Source organism: Maylandia zebra, linkage group LG18 (assembly GCF_041146795.1).
Source record: "Maylandia zebra isolate NMK-2024a linkage group LG18, Mzebra_GT3a, whole genome shotgun sequence".
Taxonomy (NCBI): domain Eukaryota; kingdom Metazoa; phylum Chordata; class Actinopteri; order Cichliformes; family Cichlidae; genus Maylandia; species Maylandia zebra.
The window spans coordinates 12296406-12313300 of NC_135184.1; the positions used below are offsets into that span (position 1 = coordinate 12296406).

Below are 16895 nucleotides of genomic sequence, written 5' to 3' on the forward strand. Positions count from 1 at the left end.
CAGGCCTGGGAGGAACTAGTGAAATTGATCTAAGCTTTCCACAAAATGAAGTTTGGATAGCTTTTTCTATTAATAAATTATAAAATAATTTAAAAACTGCTTTGTATATTTACACGGGTTATCTTTGTCTAATATTAAAAATCTTTGATGGCCTGAAACATGAAAATGTGACAAATATGCAAAAAAAAAAGAGGAAGAGGCAAATACTTTTTCACTGTGTTCTACTTTGGAGTTAGTTAGTTATTGATTTTCATAACATTTCATTAATTTTTTTTTCTCCAGGCAGAATAAGTTGAAGAGTCACTGAGTTTTTCAAACATCAAGGAGGCGAGTCCTCCTGCCAAACAATACGATGGAAGAAGTTAGCCAAAATACAAACGAGGCTGGATGTCAGGTAAATTGATAATGGGTTTAATGAAACCTTACTGACATCAACCACTTTTGTTGTCAGAGCAGTTACAATTACTACAATTAACATCTATTGTATTTCTCAGGCCAAATATAAGGAGGCAAGAGAAGAGCGAAAAAAGCTCCTCACCCCTGCACACAAGTATATCATTGACATCTTGGCTGAGAGACTGGCCCTATCGCCAACAGATGTAGAGGAGTTTATTTTAGATTCGTCTTCTGTGAGTTTTTCCCATATACTTTGACAAAGTATGTTCAAAATTCTATCCGGATATACTTTTATTGCACTGGCAGTGTATTTAGGATGATTGATATACTGAAAAAAGAAGCCACTGTCAATCACTTTTCTGATGATATTGCATGGCAGCAATCAGAGATTACTTTTCTGTGTTTATAATTCCATCAATTTTGATCCCGACACCACTGACTGTATGCCCAAATAATAGCAAAGCCTGCACCGTGTTATACAGGTTGTGGACACTCACCGTTGTACCGCTCTCCTGATTGCCGTAGATACTAACAACAGTTTTAATCATTTCATATTTATCATTCATCACTCTGTAAAACCTATTGCCACTGATTTTCAGAGCAGTTTTTGTGTAATTTTGCGTACCTTAGCCTTTTCTTCCCTGTTTCCTTTAATTAAGAATAGCTTCTTGACAGCCATCCTTCTACTGATCCCATTTCTGTTGAGGCTTCAGTGAAAAATAGATAGATTAACTGAAGGACCAAGTTTTCAGTTAATAGTTCACTGAGAATCAAATAGGTGGTGCAAAAAAATATTGTATCCTTGTCAAACCTTGTCCAAAAATTATGTGTTTTTGGACAGGCTGATAATAACAAAACATACAATTTTAAATCGGTTCTTTATGTCGTCTAAGTCGTCTATTATGTATAGACACAGTCCTGGTTCATCCACTGAGTTAAGTCTTTTACCCTTTAGTGATTCATAGGTCAGGGATCAACAAACAAAGAAATCGTTTCTCGGAAAATGGTCTGATGCAAGGACTTGACTAGAGAAGACAGTCAATGTCAACAGAAAAACTTTGAAAAGACTTTCAGAAAGTCTGGAGAACTATTGCTCAAGGCAACCTTAAAAAAATACATGAGCATTTGGCTCCTTGGAAGCAAAATATCAAAAGCAAAAAATATCATAATCAGAAGTGTATATTTTGGCTGCTGCAAGTACAACTGGAACACGCAAAAGTCAAAACATCTCATTCATTTCACATGTTATATTGTCTATGTTGATATGGCAATTATGGTTTAAACACATCTGATATTATACAGTTACACATTTTTCATTTCACAATTTTTTGTCTTTCTTTTTCCTTCTTTATCATGAATAGCTGGCTGCTTTTGATCAGTTTTTTGCCGAAGGAGGTTGCAAAACCATTTCCTTTGTGTATCAAGAATCTGCAGCGCCAGGACCAGGTTGGAATAAATCTCGACTCCAGTATTTGACTGTCACATGTTATCCTGCTTATTTTTTTTATTTCATACTAAGTAATACTGACCACTAATTTAAAACAAACTAAGATTAGAGTATTTTACTTTTCTGATTTTCAAGGCCAGTCATAATTGGAGTTTTTACCAAGTTCATGTGATCATTAATGATTTTATCCCTGTGCTGGTGAAATATCCTAGTTTTAGCAGAAAAAATTAAGATCTGTTTTATGTGTCATTTTCATTTTTTAATTTTCTTCCAAAATTATTTATATTTTATTGCAGAGTGTGGTCGCTCATATCCTGGTGCTGTAAAAGGAGAAAAAACACTGAGGCTGTTTATGCCCGATTTGTCCCAAATATCCCTGACAGGTATTTGCTGCTACTTTATACGGACAAGAGAGGACATAGCTGTGAATTCTGAAAACGTACATGAGGTAAGAGGGTACTGAATTTGTATGGTGGTTTGTTTCTATAACTATTATATAATTAAAATATCCATATACAGTATCTCACAAAAGTGAGTACACCCCTCACATTTTTGTAAATATTTTATTGTATCTTTTCATGGGACAACATTAAAGATATGACACTTTGATACAATGTAAAGTACTCGGTGTACAGCTTGTATAAGAGTATACATTTGCTGCCACCTCAAAATAACTCAACATACAACCATTAATGTCTAAACCGCTGGCAACTAAAGTGAGTACACCCCTCGGTGAAAATGTCCAAATTGTGCCCAAAGTGTCAATATTTTGTGTGGCCATCCCAACACTGCTTTAACTCTGTTGGGAATGGAGATCACTAGAGCTTCACAGGGTGCCACTGAAATCCTCTTCCACCCCTCCATGATGACATCATGGAGATGGGTGGATGTTATCATGTTAGAATGCTGTCCTGTGGCTCAGTTTCTGAAGGGAGGGGATCATGTTCTGCTTCAGTATGTCGCAGTACATGGTTCATGGTTCCTTCAATTAGCTGTAGCTCCTCCGTGCAAGCAGCACTCATGCAGCTCCAAACAGTGACATCCCACCACCATGCTTGACTGTAGGCAAGACACACTTGTGTTTGTACTCCTCACCTGGTTGCCGCCACACATCCTTGACACCATGTGAACAAAATAAGTTTGTCTTGGTCTCATCAGATCACAATTAATCCATGTCCTTAGTCTGCTTGTTTTCAGCAAACTGTTTGCGGGCTTTCTTGTTGTAGTACCAGAGTCAGCTTGTAGTCAGTTTTAATCAGTTTTGGGTTGCTTTTAATCTTCTTTACTTTGTTAGTTTTCTTTATTGTCTATTATATTGTCTGTTTTATTCACGTTTCAATATTTACCGATTTATTTGATCTTTTTTTCATTCATTCATTTATTTTACACTTAATTAATTTTCTTTGTCTGTTTAATGTATGGTTTTTAACTTTTATTACTGTTTTTTACTGGGAAGCACTTTAGTCAATCATGTTGTTTTTAAAGTACTTTATCAATAAAGTTGGATTGAACACCAAATTCAACACACCTTCCGATTTGCACCTGAGACACTAGGAAGGGAAAATGGCAAATTGGGCACAATTTGGACATTTTCACTTAGCGGTGTATTCACTTTTGTTGCCAGAGGTTTAGACAATAATGACTGTGTGTTGATTTAAAGGGGACAGGAAATTTACACTGTTGTACAAGTTGTACACTGACTACTTTACGTTGTATCAAAGTGTCATATCTTCAATGCTGTCCCATGAAAAGATATGACAAAATATTTTTTAAAAATGTGAGCGGTGTGCTCACTTTTGTGAGATACTGTCTAATAATATTATGATTTGTGTTTTTATTTACATTTGTCCAAACCATTTTAGAATCGGAATGGTATAAAAAAAACTAATATTTTTTTAATATAAATTTAAACAAAATGTACAATTTTTTCCATATAAATCGTTATAAAATCATATCTAACAACCTAACAACCATATATATAATATAGATATGTGATTTTATAACCATTCCAGTTCTAAAAAGGTTGGGACAGTGTGTAAAATGTAAATTAAACAGAAATCATAATCTCATTAGTTTCATAAGCCCATACTTTATTCACAATAGAACATATAAAACATATCAAATAAAAGTCCCACTCACTTCCAAGCGGATGTCAGAATTTTCTTTATATGCTGAAAGAAAATGGTTTATCTGTGAAAAAAATCCAATTTAAACACACAATAAAGTGTTTTAAATTCACAGGACAGCAATATGGTAGTTTTCATTGGACATACAGACATGATTTAGGATCTGGGTTGGAAATTATTTTTAAAAACCTAAGTGTGCATTTTATATGTCTTTGTGTTCACTGCTCAGAAAAATAAAGGGAACACTTTTACAAAACATTGTAATTCCAAGTCGATCACACTTCTGTGAAATCAAACTGTCCACTTAGGAAGCAACATTTACTGACGATCAATTTCACATGCTGTTGTAGAAATGGAATAGACAACAGGTGGAAATTATAGGCAATTAGCAAGACATCCCCAATAAAGGAGTGGTTCTGCAGGTGATGACCACAGACCCAACAGCAGGACCGCTATCTCCACCTTTGTGCATGGAGGAGCATGAGGAGCACTGCTAGAGCCCTAAAAAATGACCTCCAGCAAGCCACAAATGTGCATGTGTCTGCTCAAACAGTCAGAAACAGACTCCATTGGCAGTGGGCCACTAATGGTGTGGGGTGGCATTTCTTTGGGGGGGCCGTACAGCCCTCCATGCGCTCGCCAGTGGTAGCCTGACTGCCATTAGGTAGCGAGATGAGAACCTCAGACCCCTTGTGAGACCATATGCCGGTTTCTCCTAATGCAAGACAATGCTAGACCTCATGTGGATGTCAGCAGTTCCTGCAAGATGAAGGCACTGATGCTATGGACTGGCCCGCCCGTTCCCCAGACCTGAATCCAATTGAGCACATCTGGGACATCATGTCTCGTTCCATCTACCCCAGAATGTCCAGGAGTTGGCGGGTTCTTTAGTCCAGGTCTAGGAAGAACTTTCTGAGGAGACCATCCGCCACCTCATCAGGAGCATGCGCAGGCGTTGTAAGGAGATCATACACGCACGTGGAGGCCACACACACACTACTGAGCCTCATTTTGACTTGTTTTAAGGACAGTACATCAAAGTTGGATCAGCTTGTTGTGTGTTTTTCCACTTTAATGTTGAGCGTGATCTGATTTCCATTGATAATTTTTGTGTGATTTTTGAGCACATTCAACTACTAAAAAACAAAGTATTTAATAAGAATATTTAATTCATTCAGATCTGGGATGTCTTATTCTTGTGTTCCTTTTATTTTTTGAGCAGTTTATGTAAGATAAGATAAGGCTTTATTGATCCCATGGCGGAGAAATTCTTGCATCCACATAATAATTCTTGTGTTCACATAATAATTCTTGTGTTCACATAATAAACATCACATAATAAACTTGTCACTTTTCAGCATTCCCTGTATTAGTTTAGGAAAAAGCTAATATGATCTAACCCTCCTTCCTTAACATATTTTTAAATCTTGAGGTCACATTTGACATCCAACCGTTTCACTAACATTATAAAACAATCTGACGTCCACACCTATTTACAATGTAACTGTACTGTAGAAAATAAATCTGTTTAAAATACTTTGATTTATATCACAGATGTTTTGGCTTTGGTTTTTATGACGTTATGGGTGACTTGTCTCCATACTTTGTAGGAGATCTTTTTTGCAGTAGTTGATGCCAGAGACGGCCTCCTGAAAGGAATAAGGAACACTTACAACTTTCTACTGCCTGCTCTCGATGCACCACAAAACTGGGGCACTATAGAGTCCAGACATGGAGTAAAATGTAAAGAGAACTTAATGTACACAATAAAACGCTGTCTTGACTCCTTAGAAGGTAAAAAAAAATGCTTCTTCAGAACAACATACTGTAGCTAAATGGCTGGTTTTAATAATTTAATAATTTTGTACTTTGTTATGTTTGTCCTGCAGAAATCCATATAAGCAACAAGTACATTGTTCATCTGACTACATTCACACATATTGACTTCTCTAAACTGGCCAGCCTAAATGATATGAAAACTGCAGCTGCCAACTGTGAGATGGTCCAGCAACTGGAAAAAAATCTTTTGCAGTGGTGCAAGGAAATTGAGCAGGTTTGTTAAATCATTCAAACGCACAAGTGAAGTGCAGCCTATGAACCCGTGGCTTCAAGGAATACAGTTTACTGGCCAGAGATGATGACTTCATAAATGAATGGTATATATTTTGTTAGTATGAGAGAAAGGAAATGAAAGAAGAGACTGAAAAGGAAAAAAAGGAAAAGAAAAACTTGCTGTAGTGGCTTGCTGTAGAGTACTGACTGAATTAATGTAACCTTTTCGGTGTACATCAGGTCCTCATAGAGAGTGATCAGCTGAGAAAAGGAGCTGATTCAGAAGGGCCACTGAGTGACTTAGAGCACTGGAAAGGAATGTCTATAAGGTTCAACTCTATCATCACTCACATCAAAAGCCAAAAGTGCAAGACAGCGGTGATGGTGCTCCATATTAGCAGATCCAAAACTGTAAAGGTACTCATTCTCAGTGTCAGTCACACTATTATAGTATTTTTTTATGTCCACTGTTTAATGTAAGATAATACTTGGCAGTATAATGTATATACTGGTATACTGTAACAACATTATTTGTTGCACGATATAATTTTTTTAATTACCACACCTCTGATATACCTCTGATATACCTATTTCTAATCTTGTTCACATGTGTCCAAAAATGCAAAGTCAGTAGGTCACTTCAAACATATGCTCAATGAATAAAACTCTTTCAATAAAAATCTCATGTTCTAAAATCAGCAAAGGGAAACATTTTATTGTAGGTTGGTGTCAGACAGCTCCTCCACACATAACAATGAAACAACAATGAACAATGAAAGTGAGGCAAACACTAATAGGCGTTTTTCCTCACTAAAAAATAATTTGTGCTACACAGTTTTTAGTATTTTAGTATTTAGTTATTATTCTGTTTTTATGATGCCATTAGGCCCACTTATACAATAATAACTTTGGTATAACAATAACAATATCGAAATCTAAAAATGAATACCTTCAGACATATTGCATCTATAACACTGTGTGCATAGATGCAATATGAAAAACTGAATCTATTTGATATATATAATAAAAATTACATGCAAATTATATAATAGTAAGATTATTCCTGAATGATCAGTAATTACTAATTTTCGCTGTTCTATGATGTATCATGGATCCATAAATGTGATTTGTGTATTTTGCATCGTGACCATATAATTCAGGGGATATTGCCTCTATTTTATGTACAAAAAATATGTTAAAAAATTTAACAATAATAATAATTATGATAAAATCAGAAATTTAAATTACTCCTTGAAACATTTAACAATAAACAAACATTTACAATAAACAACATATATTGTTACCTTCATCACTGTCATAAACATGTACCTCTGTAGATGTGGCGGAAGCTGGATACTAGGATAACAAGGTGTGCCAATGAGGCAAAAGACAATGTGAAATTCCTGAGCACACTGGAGAAAGTTCTTCAACCTCTCTACATCAGTGACCCGGTATGTACAGTCAACAATTCCTTTCCATTAAGAACTTGCAATTGTTAGAATTTTTAGTATTAAATAAAGTTTTACCTCTGAGCCAAACAGTGTTTTTGTTGATGAACTGATGTTAAAGCACAAGCCAAGTATGAAAGCACCTATATCGCATACACAGCTATTTAAAGACATGTATATAAATTGTAAAGCATTCAGGCTGTAAACCAACAGTGTTGGGGGGAAAAGTATGGTCTTTTTTACCAAATGAAGGCAATAACAAACAAATGCAAAATTCTGAGTAGCTATTGCTATGCACTGAATACAGGAGGTCTTTGACAGGTTTTAAAATAGTCTTTTATTTGCCCCAGACTACATCACAACAAAATGATCAAAAATTGCCTATTTACTATTCACTTAGAAACAACGCTAGTATTCAATTCATAGTCCATGTACTATACATTAGTGACCATCTTACATACTGTTTTTTTCTTTTAAATAAATATGGATAATAGCCTGTTAATAGTTCAATTTTTGTACAGTAAAGTTGTTCATTACAAACTTAAGAAATACAAATTATATCAGAGCAAACAATATATTATAAATAATGTGACTATACTTGGTGTCATTTCAGGTTGCCATGATGAAAAATGTGCAAAATGTCATCAGTACTATTCACATGATTTTCAGAGTTTCACTGTACTACAACACGAGTGAAACTATATCTTCACTGTTCATCAAAGTAAGTTTACTTTGTTGGGTTTTTTCATTTCATTCAAAGAACAAACATTTAAGATCCAATTCCCTTTGTACAACATGTGATACTGAAAACTCTTCTAGGTCACAAATCAGATGGTTACAATGTGCAGATCGTACATTACTGACAATGGCAAACGTCTCATATGGGACCAAGATGCTGATAGCATCATCACAAAAGTGCAGGTGACTGTTACACTGTGATTAGTACACATCAGTGTTATTACAGAGGCATGACTACAGCAGTACACAGTTTCTGCTGTTGTTAATCTTTTGTCTTTTGCAGCACTGTACCTCCTTGTACCAGGAATATAAGTCTTGTTTCCAGACAACAAAGATGGAAACAATGGCTGCACCTGGAAAGAGGCCTTTTGAGGTTTCAGAGATGGAAATTTTTTTGAAGTTTTCCAACTTCTGCAAGCAGCTTGAAAAGGTACGGTCTATTTTAATTCCTAAAATATGTATGTCAGTCTTGTCATAATGCTTTGCCATATAACAGTAAGCATTATTTTTTTCTAGATCACACAAATAATCACAGTGTTCAAGACATTTGAATCACTTAACAAGTCCAACATTGAGGGCATTGAGAGTCTAGCCAGACTGTTCAACACTATAGCCATGAATCTGAAAAGAAAGCAGTATGATATGTTGGCTCCAAGGAGTGCTGAATTTGAAGCAGATTTTGTCAAGTTTACAGAGCAAATCTGTTACATTGAGGTATGTATAGTTGTGTACTCATTATGCCTAAAACATGTAGCTGCTGTTTTCCTGTGCATTGTTTAAATCAGGAAGCATCATAAGGGTTGATGATGTTTTCTCAGAGACCTGCAAAGAATTTACATATACACAAAACCACTAATCACAGACATCACTCATTAAGACATGGTCACAACTGAAACATGATAAAGTACTAATGAAGGTTACATTTGTTACCTTTTCTACAGAACCAGCTGCAGACTTTTATGAATTCATGCTTCTCACATGTGAAGACATCTGAGCGTGCCATTCACCTGATACAACGGTAAGTGTCTATATATGATATTTTAAGCAATTTAATATATCACTGGAAATATTATATTAGAAATATAACATTAAATACTGTAATGATTTGTTATTACTTTGTTTTTTTAAATTTGTAGTTTCCAGAGGCTGAACATTCCCTGCATTAACGCACACGTTCCCCATCTTTTGAGTCATATTCTTCAGCGTTATGTCTCAGAAGTAGAGTTTGTGAGAAAGGTACCTATTTTATTGTTATTCGCTAATGCCATTTAAAATAAAATATAAATGCACAGATTTTGTTTTACAAACTTCCTTTGCAGCACTATGGCAACCACAAAGACAACCCTCCACTTGCTAGGGACATGCCTCCTGTGGCTGGACGAATTGGTTGGGCCAGGCACCTCTTCAAAAAAATAGAGGAACCCATGTTACACATAAAAGTAAGGCTAGATTTCTGTCAGCAAACATTTTAAAGCTACTAGCACTGAAAGATTTTAATGTTGCCTCACTCTGTCATCCTAAACAGGAAAACTCGGACATCCTGCTCAGTCCTCAGGGACGAAATGCAGTCAAAATGTACAATCAGACTGCAGCTTCGTTAGTAAAGTTTGAGTGTATTTACCACCAAGCATGGCTCGAGGAAGTATCGCAGATGAATCATGGTTGGCTTAAATTAAATATATTGATAACCTTGATGGCACACCGTATCTGATTCTGTTAGTATGACTTTACTCTCTGTGTTGTTCACAACAGTCTTAAATGTCGCACTGCTGGTTCGTCACCCAAAGACAGAAAAGCTAGTTGTCAACTTTGATCCTAAAGTAACTGAGGTCATACGGGAGGCAAAGTGTTTGGTGAAGATGGGTCTCCTGGTTCCAAAGCAAGCCTTACATCTTCTCAACATCGAAACAAAACTCAGTGCTGATCACCATCGATTACAGGCAAGTAATAACTATTTTTTTTCACAAAATGATTATTTAACTTAATATAAAATAACTTTATATTATAGCACAGTGGCACGGTGGTTAGCACTGTTTCCGCACAGCAAGAAGGTCCTGAGTTCAATTCCACCATAAGGCCGGGGTCTTTCTGTGTGGAGTTTGCATGTTCTTCCCGTGTTTGCGTGGGTTCCCTCTGGGTACTCCGGCTTCCTCCCACCGTCCAAAGACATGCAGTTTGTGGGGATAGGTTAATTGATCAATCCAAATTGCCCGTGGGAGTGAATGTGAGCGCAAATGGTGGTCTGTCTCTGTGTGTTAACCCTGACAGACTGGCAACCTGTCCAGGGTGTACCCAGCCTCTCGTCCTATAGCTGGGATAGGCTCCAGCGCACCCCGCGACCCTGAAAAGGTTAAGCGGAAGCGAGTGGATGGATAAAACAACTTGTTGTCCTTTTTTTATAGACAATTTTGGAAGATTATGAGTCCACTTGTGAGAAAATACCTGAAGACTTTTCCAGCTGGATGGCTTCAAAAATCAAAAATGTAAGTACATTACAGTAGATGGAGCATTTTGTGGAAGAAATGTCTCAGCTGTTAAACATTGTTAGTTAATGGCAGTGTGAATATGTTTTCCACTGTTCAGGGCTCTAGACTAACTGCCACGGTTTCACTGGAGCACCTAACTTTTTTCTTAGGTGCACCCAAATTTTTCAACCGCATTGCTTAACACCGCAGTTTTGCAAGTTCACTTTTTTTTAAATTGCTGTCCATACAGACAATATTGATTTTTGTAAATAATTAGCTAACAAGCTTGTCAACACAAAGTTCTTTATTTGAGCACAGTTCTACAAGAAAGATGAGTTACTTAAAAAGTGCTGGTGCTTAAAGTGCTTCACTGAACTGAAATTTAAACTTAAAACATCTCAAGATATATTAAATAAAAAGAAAATCTAAATTAACATCTGAACAACTTGATATCTTATGGACTATCGCATGGACTATTGCAGTAACAGGCCCTTGAGATGGCCAACTCCTGTAATTTGGCCTTTTTTCCCCCTTTTTTTTTTCAATATGTCTCTGATGACACCCATATACTGGGCGGCATTATTACTGTACGTGGGGTGTTGTGAAGAATTATTTTGGACTTGAACTTTGGAAATGAACGGAACTTCATTTTTGGCAATATTGTAGACAATGTTAAACTTAATCATCATCTCGGCCTCCTCTGACGACCTGTTTGCTGCTGGCAGTGGGGAGAGGGGAGACTTGGGGAATGCATTTATTGCAGCATATAATGTGTTTTCTGGATACACTGTGCTTTTTCAGCATTTCAATTCAAAACGTGTTAGCACCACAAATGCAGTATTGCCAGGGAGCTTCTTTCCGCACTCATGACAGTAAATGCAGTGCATCATGTTGTCAGATTTACTGTATCTTAGCCAGGGAAACTGGTCAAGCCACTCTCTTTGAAATGTATACACTTTCCCCCTTTTACTTTCAGTGGGCTCTGGCTCGGAGTCGATTGTATGTGGCTCATTATCTGATGCCGTCTCATGACCAGTGTTAGACATTACCCATTACCTGAGAGGTTGATGGCTCTATGTCAGAGCACTGGCTATGAATTTCAGACAGATCAGGCCTTAACTTAACGAAAAAGTTGTCAATTGTTCTTTTCATCTTTTCTCATTACCCACAACTCAATCCATTTCTATCAGGCCTAGGCTACTCACCTCTCTCTATCAGCCTGCACTTTCAAATGTACATACACGTAAGCCTACAGGAATATCTGGACCACAGCCAATCAGAGAGGTCCCTCCCTTGACTATCCCCGATTGGTTACGACCATGATATGGGCATGATGTGTGTCTCTTGTTGACCACACGGAGGCTTTCAGAGTTACGAAGATTTTTTTTTTTTTTTACTTGACCGGCTGGTCGTACTGGTGCGACCTAGGCTTTCTTTAGTCGCACCATTGAGAAATTAGGTCTCAACCCTGCTGTTGCCATGCTTTTTAAAAAAAAATTTTTTTATGGCTGTTGCATCATAATAAGCTTTAATGTCTTTGGTAACTCGCAAGGTTGAATCTGCTCTTCAACATGGGGCAGTGCTGATCACCTGGTCATCCTTACTCCTGGACGAGTTCTTCCAAAGAGTTGACACGGCTTTGTATGAGCTCCAGCATCTTGTGAATAAGGTCTGTTTCTGTGTCATTCATTAAAATTTTCCTTATTGTGCATTTATAATAAGCAAGAACCACATTTCCTTCTTTTTCAGGTGCTAAATATTAGCAAGTTACACATTGATGATGTCCTTAAAGACATCTCAGAGACGGTGCTGATTGAGCTCTCAGATGATCCAACTTCAGTTCAGCATCTGATTGACCATAATAAGGTATGGCCACTCGTACCAAATCAAAACACAAATTTTAGATGTTTATCAACCGAAATGAATTTAATTCTGCTAAAGTCTTCTCCTCATTTTTAATTTGCCTTTACAAATAAGTTGTGCCTTATTCACCAAATACATATCTCAACCTCTTTTTAGAATCTTTGTAAAAAGTGGGCGAAAACATTGAATTACAAATGTAGTCATGTCAAAACAGCAATCAAAGAGCTGGACACTGTTTTAAGTGCTGTTTATGAACCAAAAGGCTACAAGACAGAGGAACCTGTGTCAGGTGATGTCAAGGCAGAGTTTTAAGTGTTGCATACAAGTGAACGCAGAAATTAGGTATTTAAATGTATTTTTTGTATTTCACACTTTCAACACTGTAGTCGGGAGGACCATGACCTTCCCTGGAGAGAGACACACGATTGCTCATGAGGATGAGAGAGGGACTGCAGAAAGTTCATTGAAAGACAAAAATACTAAATTTGAAAAGGTATATTTGTCTAACAACTGTAAAACACTTCTGCTATGTGCAGCTGACCCACTGATTTGCATACAAATTTTAATTTCAGGAGTTTAAGAAGCTTTATGAATCCTTCACTGCAAGGGTACTTGATGCAGTTCTCAAAACAACAAAGTCATCTCTGAACACCTTGAAAAAGAGGATTAGTTGTGCTATGTAAGTATATTTGTGTTAGTTGGTATGTGCTCAGTGCAGTATCATAAGTTAAAGAGAAAGAACTCTTTCATATTTTCATCAATATACTACAGAAGTTACAAGAAATCCAAGCCTCAACCTATGATAGTTCCGCTAATAAAATCTGAAGTCCACCTGGATATACCCAACGTGGTGAGTTTCTACTTTTCTTTCAGTACATGTTCAGGGGGCAGTATTTGCATTGTAGGACAGAGAGATCTGGAATTCTTTGCAAGTTTTGTTGAACAGAAAATCTAGTTTTGATATCTGATATTTGTCATTATCAGGTAATGATTCCCACTTTAGATGAAATCCAGCAGGCCATAAATCAACTAACTGACTCTGTGTTGGAAGTTAGCAAGAGCATTGCCTGGCAGTGGGAGTACACTCCTAATGAAAGGAAGAAAGCAGGTAACTCACCATCAGTATACACATACAGGAGCAAACACACTTGATGCACAAGTTCAAAGAATGACAGCTCCTAAATTAAAGACATCCTTTATTATGAATGAAGATTGTAAATATTAAGCTTATTGTGGGGACTGTGTAAGACATGAAGGTAGTACCTTTCAGAGGTGCCTCTAACTTGCATTCTATCTGAAGGCCACTAGATGGTGATAGTTGTGGTTGCAAATGGACTTCTGGTCCAGTAGAAGTCTGTTTCCCTTTATACTTTCCTGCTGAATTTATGGGCTCACTCACCCATAAAATAACATTTACAAAAGTAAATGTTAAACTTTGAATGAAACTGTCAGCTGCTAGCTGTTAGCACAATCGTTGGTTGTACTTTTGACTGTTTATTTGTGTTTCTGCAGAAAGAGATCATTTATTTAACTTTGTTGTGGAACACAAGGACATCAAAAAACTCGTGGGCATTCTGAAAACAGCAATCAACTCTCAGAAGGGACGAGCAGCCAATGTTCTGAAACAGTTCAATACTTTCAGAGCGATCTGGGAAGAGGACAAAAACGCTAAAGTCAAAGTTAGTTGTCTTTGATTTTCTTTCACCATGACATGTTCCTTGTTGCTTTCATATAGTTATATCATTATCATATCCCTTCTCTTAATTTCTACAAAGGAATTCATGGCAAGCAAACCATCCTTGATCCACATTACATCTGAAATCGAACACTATGACTCAGTTGAGCAAGAAATTCAAGCTATCAAGCCTGTTATTGCTTTTGAATCTGTTCATTTAACAACAGGTAATTTTTATTTGTGAGGACCAGGATTGAATTCCATTCTGCTACCACTGGATAATTGGATATTTAGTGTGTTTTATTACACATGTCACATGTAGGTGGTTATTAGTTTGAGAACTGGAGGACTAATGCTAAGTTCCTTTATATACAGGTTCACTGAAAAAGGCCCTAACAGATGAGACAAAAGCCTGGAAGAAACTAATTTGCAAATACCTGAAGGAGAGGTACAAGAAGAAAATGACTGACACACACATACATTTGAACAACTACCTTATACAGCTATCACATCCTGTGGCTAATCTGGAAGATGTACGCTGTACTATGGGGGCCCTGTCTACGCTTCGAGAAGCTGAAATACAGACTGACATGACACTGATTTCCATTGAGGTATCAGTTTCTTAAGTGTATTGTGTAACTGCAGATATTTCAAAGGACTGGCAATAGCACTACACAATAAACAAAGTGATATGAACTGCTGCAGAGTACCAGTAACAACATTAAATAAAGCCCAGAAATTTTTAGTGAAAGACATTTTGAGGATGTAATTTTAATTGTACCTAACTATCTACTGTTACTACTGTTAGTTATAAATGAGAGGCCTGCGTGTTCAGAGTGAGCTAAATGTTGAACATTTAAATATAAGAATGTATTTACAGGAAGCATATGAAATTTTGACAAAATATGAAGCAGAAGAGACCAAAAGAGAAGTAGAAGAAGTGTACAGTCTGAGAGACTCATTCACAATGCTGCAGTCTAAAGCTGTAAGTATTATCATGACATTAATGCCTATTTTGTTTGATGACTTTTTTTTAAATAAATGTGATCTTGTGTGTTGTAAATGTGATAAGCTGTGATCTTGATTTTATTTTTGATATTGACTTGTGCAGAGATCGGTGCAATATGAGCTTGTTCGTATGCAACCCAAGTTCAAACAAGACCTTCTCGTGAGCGTGGCTATCTTCCAAAAAGATGTTGACACTTATATGGAACAGTTTGATTCTGTGAGTAATCTTAAAAACTGTGTGCGGGTGGTTTTCAATAAATCAATGTATTCATATTAACCTATTCTTCATTTTATGTCTTGTTTTTCAGGAAGGCCCTTTGGTTGTAGGATTAGCTCCACAAGAAGCCAGCCGCAGGCTTCAGATCTATCAGGTGACAGTTTCAATTCTTTCAGTGTGTGAAAATCTATAATCATTCACATAAGTTAGAGGTAAATGATTACTAGATAAGAGAGAGCTGATAGGGCAAGAAAACATCAAAATCATATTTAACAAACAGTCTTGCGAGATTTAATTGTATGTTTTGTTTGCAGGCTAGATTTGAAGAGCTTTGGAGAAACTTCACCACATATACTTCTGGACAGCAGCTTCTTGGCTTACCAGTTACAGAATACAACTGTCTACACAAGAAAAAGTACATCAGCAAAAAAATCAAACCTTGTTCTGTGCTAGAATAACTTTTGCATCTCTATTAATACTATGCTAAGTGTTAACATCTATCACATTATAAAATATATTCAAATATTATGCTTCCTAATGCTTCCTTTAGAAAAGAGCTTGATCTGCTTCAAAAACTCTATGGCCTGTATGATGCAGTGATGAACAAGATTAGTGGGTACTATAAGATACTATGGATACAAGTGGATATTGAAAAGATCAATGGCGAACTTCTGGATTTTCAGAACAGGTTGAGTATATCTGTTATTATAACTTACAGACCTAAAAATTTGTTGTGTAGTGAATGTTTTTTTAAGAGTAGTCATTTTAACAAAAGTTTATTATCCAATTTTTATAGGTGTCGGAAGCTACCCAAAGCACTAAAGGACTGGCAAGCCTTTCTTGATCTAAAAAAGACCATTGATGATTTTAATGATTCGTGTCCTCTTCTTGAAATGATGGCAAACAAGTCTATGAAACGGAGACACTGGGACCGTATTGCACAAGTGACTGGACACCATTTTGAGGTGGAGTCCAGTACGTTTACACTTGAGAACATCATGGAGGCGCCTTTGTTGACGTACAAGGACGACATTGAGGTGTGCTGGCAGATTTGACATTTATAATATACTTCGATTTCAAGATTTTTTTTATAGATTTGATTTGCTCATGTGTATGCACCATCCCAAGTTTGGCTTTTTGTATTTGTAGGACATTTGCATATCAGCTGTAAAGGAGAAGGATATTGAGGCCAAATTATCACAAGTAAAAGAGCTGTGGTCTGCTCAGACCCTGAGCTTGATGACATTTAAGAGTAGAGGAGAACTGATGCTGAAAGGAGCAGAAACATCCGAGATTCTCACCAACTTGGAGGACAGTTTGATGGTGCTAGGTTCACTGCTGAGCAACAGGTAGAAAAGAATAAACCCCGGCTTATAATTTTGTAACAGATTTTATAAACTTGATCTCCAAGAAACTTTAATACTTTGGAGTAATAAAAGGGCAAGACTGCAAGACCTACC

The 16895-nt window shown here is 36.7% G+C and overlaps 1 protein-coding gene across 1 annotated transcript in view; it reads left to right on the forward strand.

Moving 5' to 3' along the window:
- Positions 1-16895, forward strand: part of LOC101468210 (dynein axonemal heavy chain 8) — a 37173-nt gene that overhangs the window by 1177 nt on the left and 19101 nt on the right. Inside the window, exons 2-36 of the mRNA XM_004555381.4 lie at positions 283-394; positions 495-629; positions 1758-1842; positions 2140-2291; positions 5580-5763; positions 5859-6022; positions 6262-6438; positions 7359-7472; positions 8083-8190; positions 8289-8390; positions 8491-8637; positions 8724-8921; positions 9149-9225; positions 9344-9443; positions 9527-9646; positions 9733-9868; positions 9960-10147; positions 10610-10690; positions 12225-12341; positions 12422-12538; positions 12692-12824; positions 12922-13028; positions 13108-13214; positions 13307-13385; positions 13520-13643; positions 14048-14214; positions 14311-14437; positions 14586-14821; positions 15091-15195; positions 15322-15435; positions 15527-15589; positions 15750-15850; positions 15986-16123; positions 16232-16472; positions 16585-16784. Coding sequence (XP_004555438.1) covers positions 353-394; positions 495-629; positions 1758-1842; positions 2140-2291; positions 5580-5763; positions 5859-6022; positions 6262-6438; positions 7359-7472; positions 8083-8190; positions 8289-8390; positions 8491-8637; positions 8724-8921; positions 9149-9225; positions 9344-9443; positions 9527-9646; positions 9733-9868; positions 9960-10147; positions 10610-10690; positions 12225-12341; positions 12422-12538; positions 12692-12824; positions 12922-13028; positions 13108-13214; positions 13307-13385; positions 13520-13643; positions 14048-14214; positions 14311-14437; positions 14586-14821; positions 15091-15195; positions 15322-15435; positions 15527-15589; positions 15750-15850; positions 15986-16123; positions 16232-16472; positions 16585-16784 — 4586 coding nt within the window. The 5' untranslated portion in view covers positions 283-352. The remainder of the gene's footprint in view (positions 1-282; positions 395-494; positions 630-1757; positions 1843-2139; positions 2292-5579; positions 5764-5858; positions 6023-6261; positions 6439-7358; positions 7473-8082; positions 8191-8288; positions 8391-8490; positions 8638-8723; positions 8922-9148; positions 9226-9343; positions 9444-9526; positions 9647-9732; positions 9869-9959; positions 10148-10609; positions 10691-12224; positions 12342-12421; positions 12539-12691; positions 12825-12921; positions 13029-13107; positions 13215-13306; positions 13386-13519; positions 13644-14047; positions 14215-14310; positions 14438-14585; positions 14822-15090; positions 15196-15321; positions 15436-15526; positions 15590-15749; positions 15851-15985; positions 16124-16231; positions 16473-16584; positions 16785-16895) is intronic.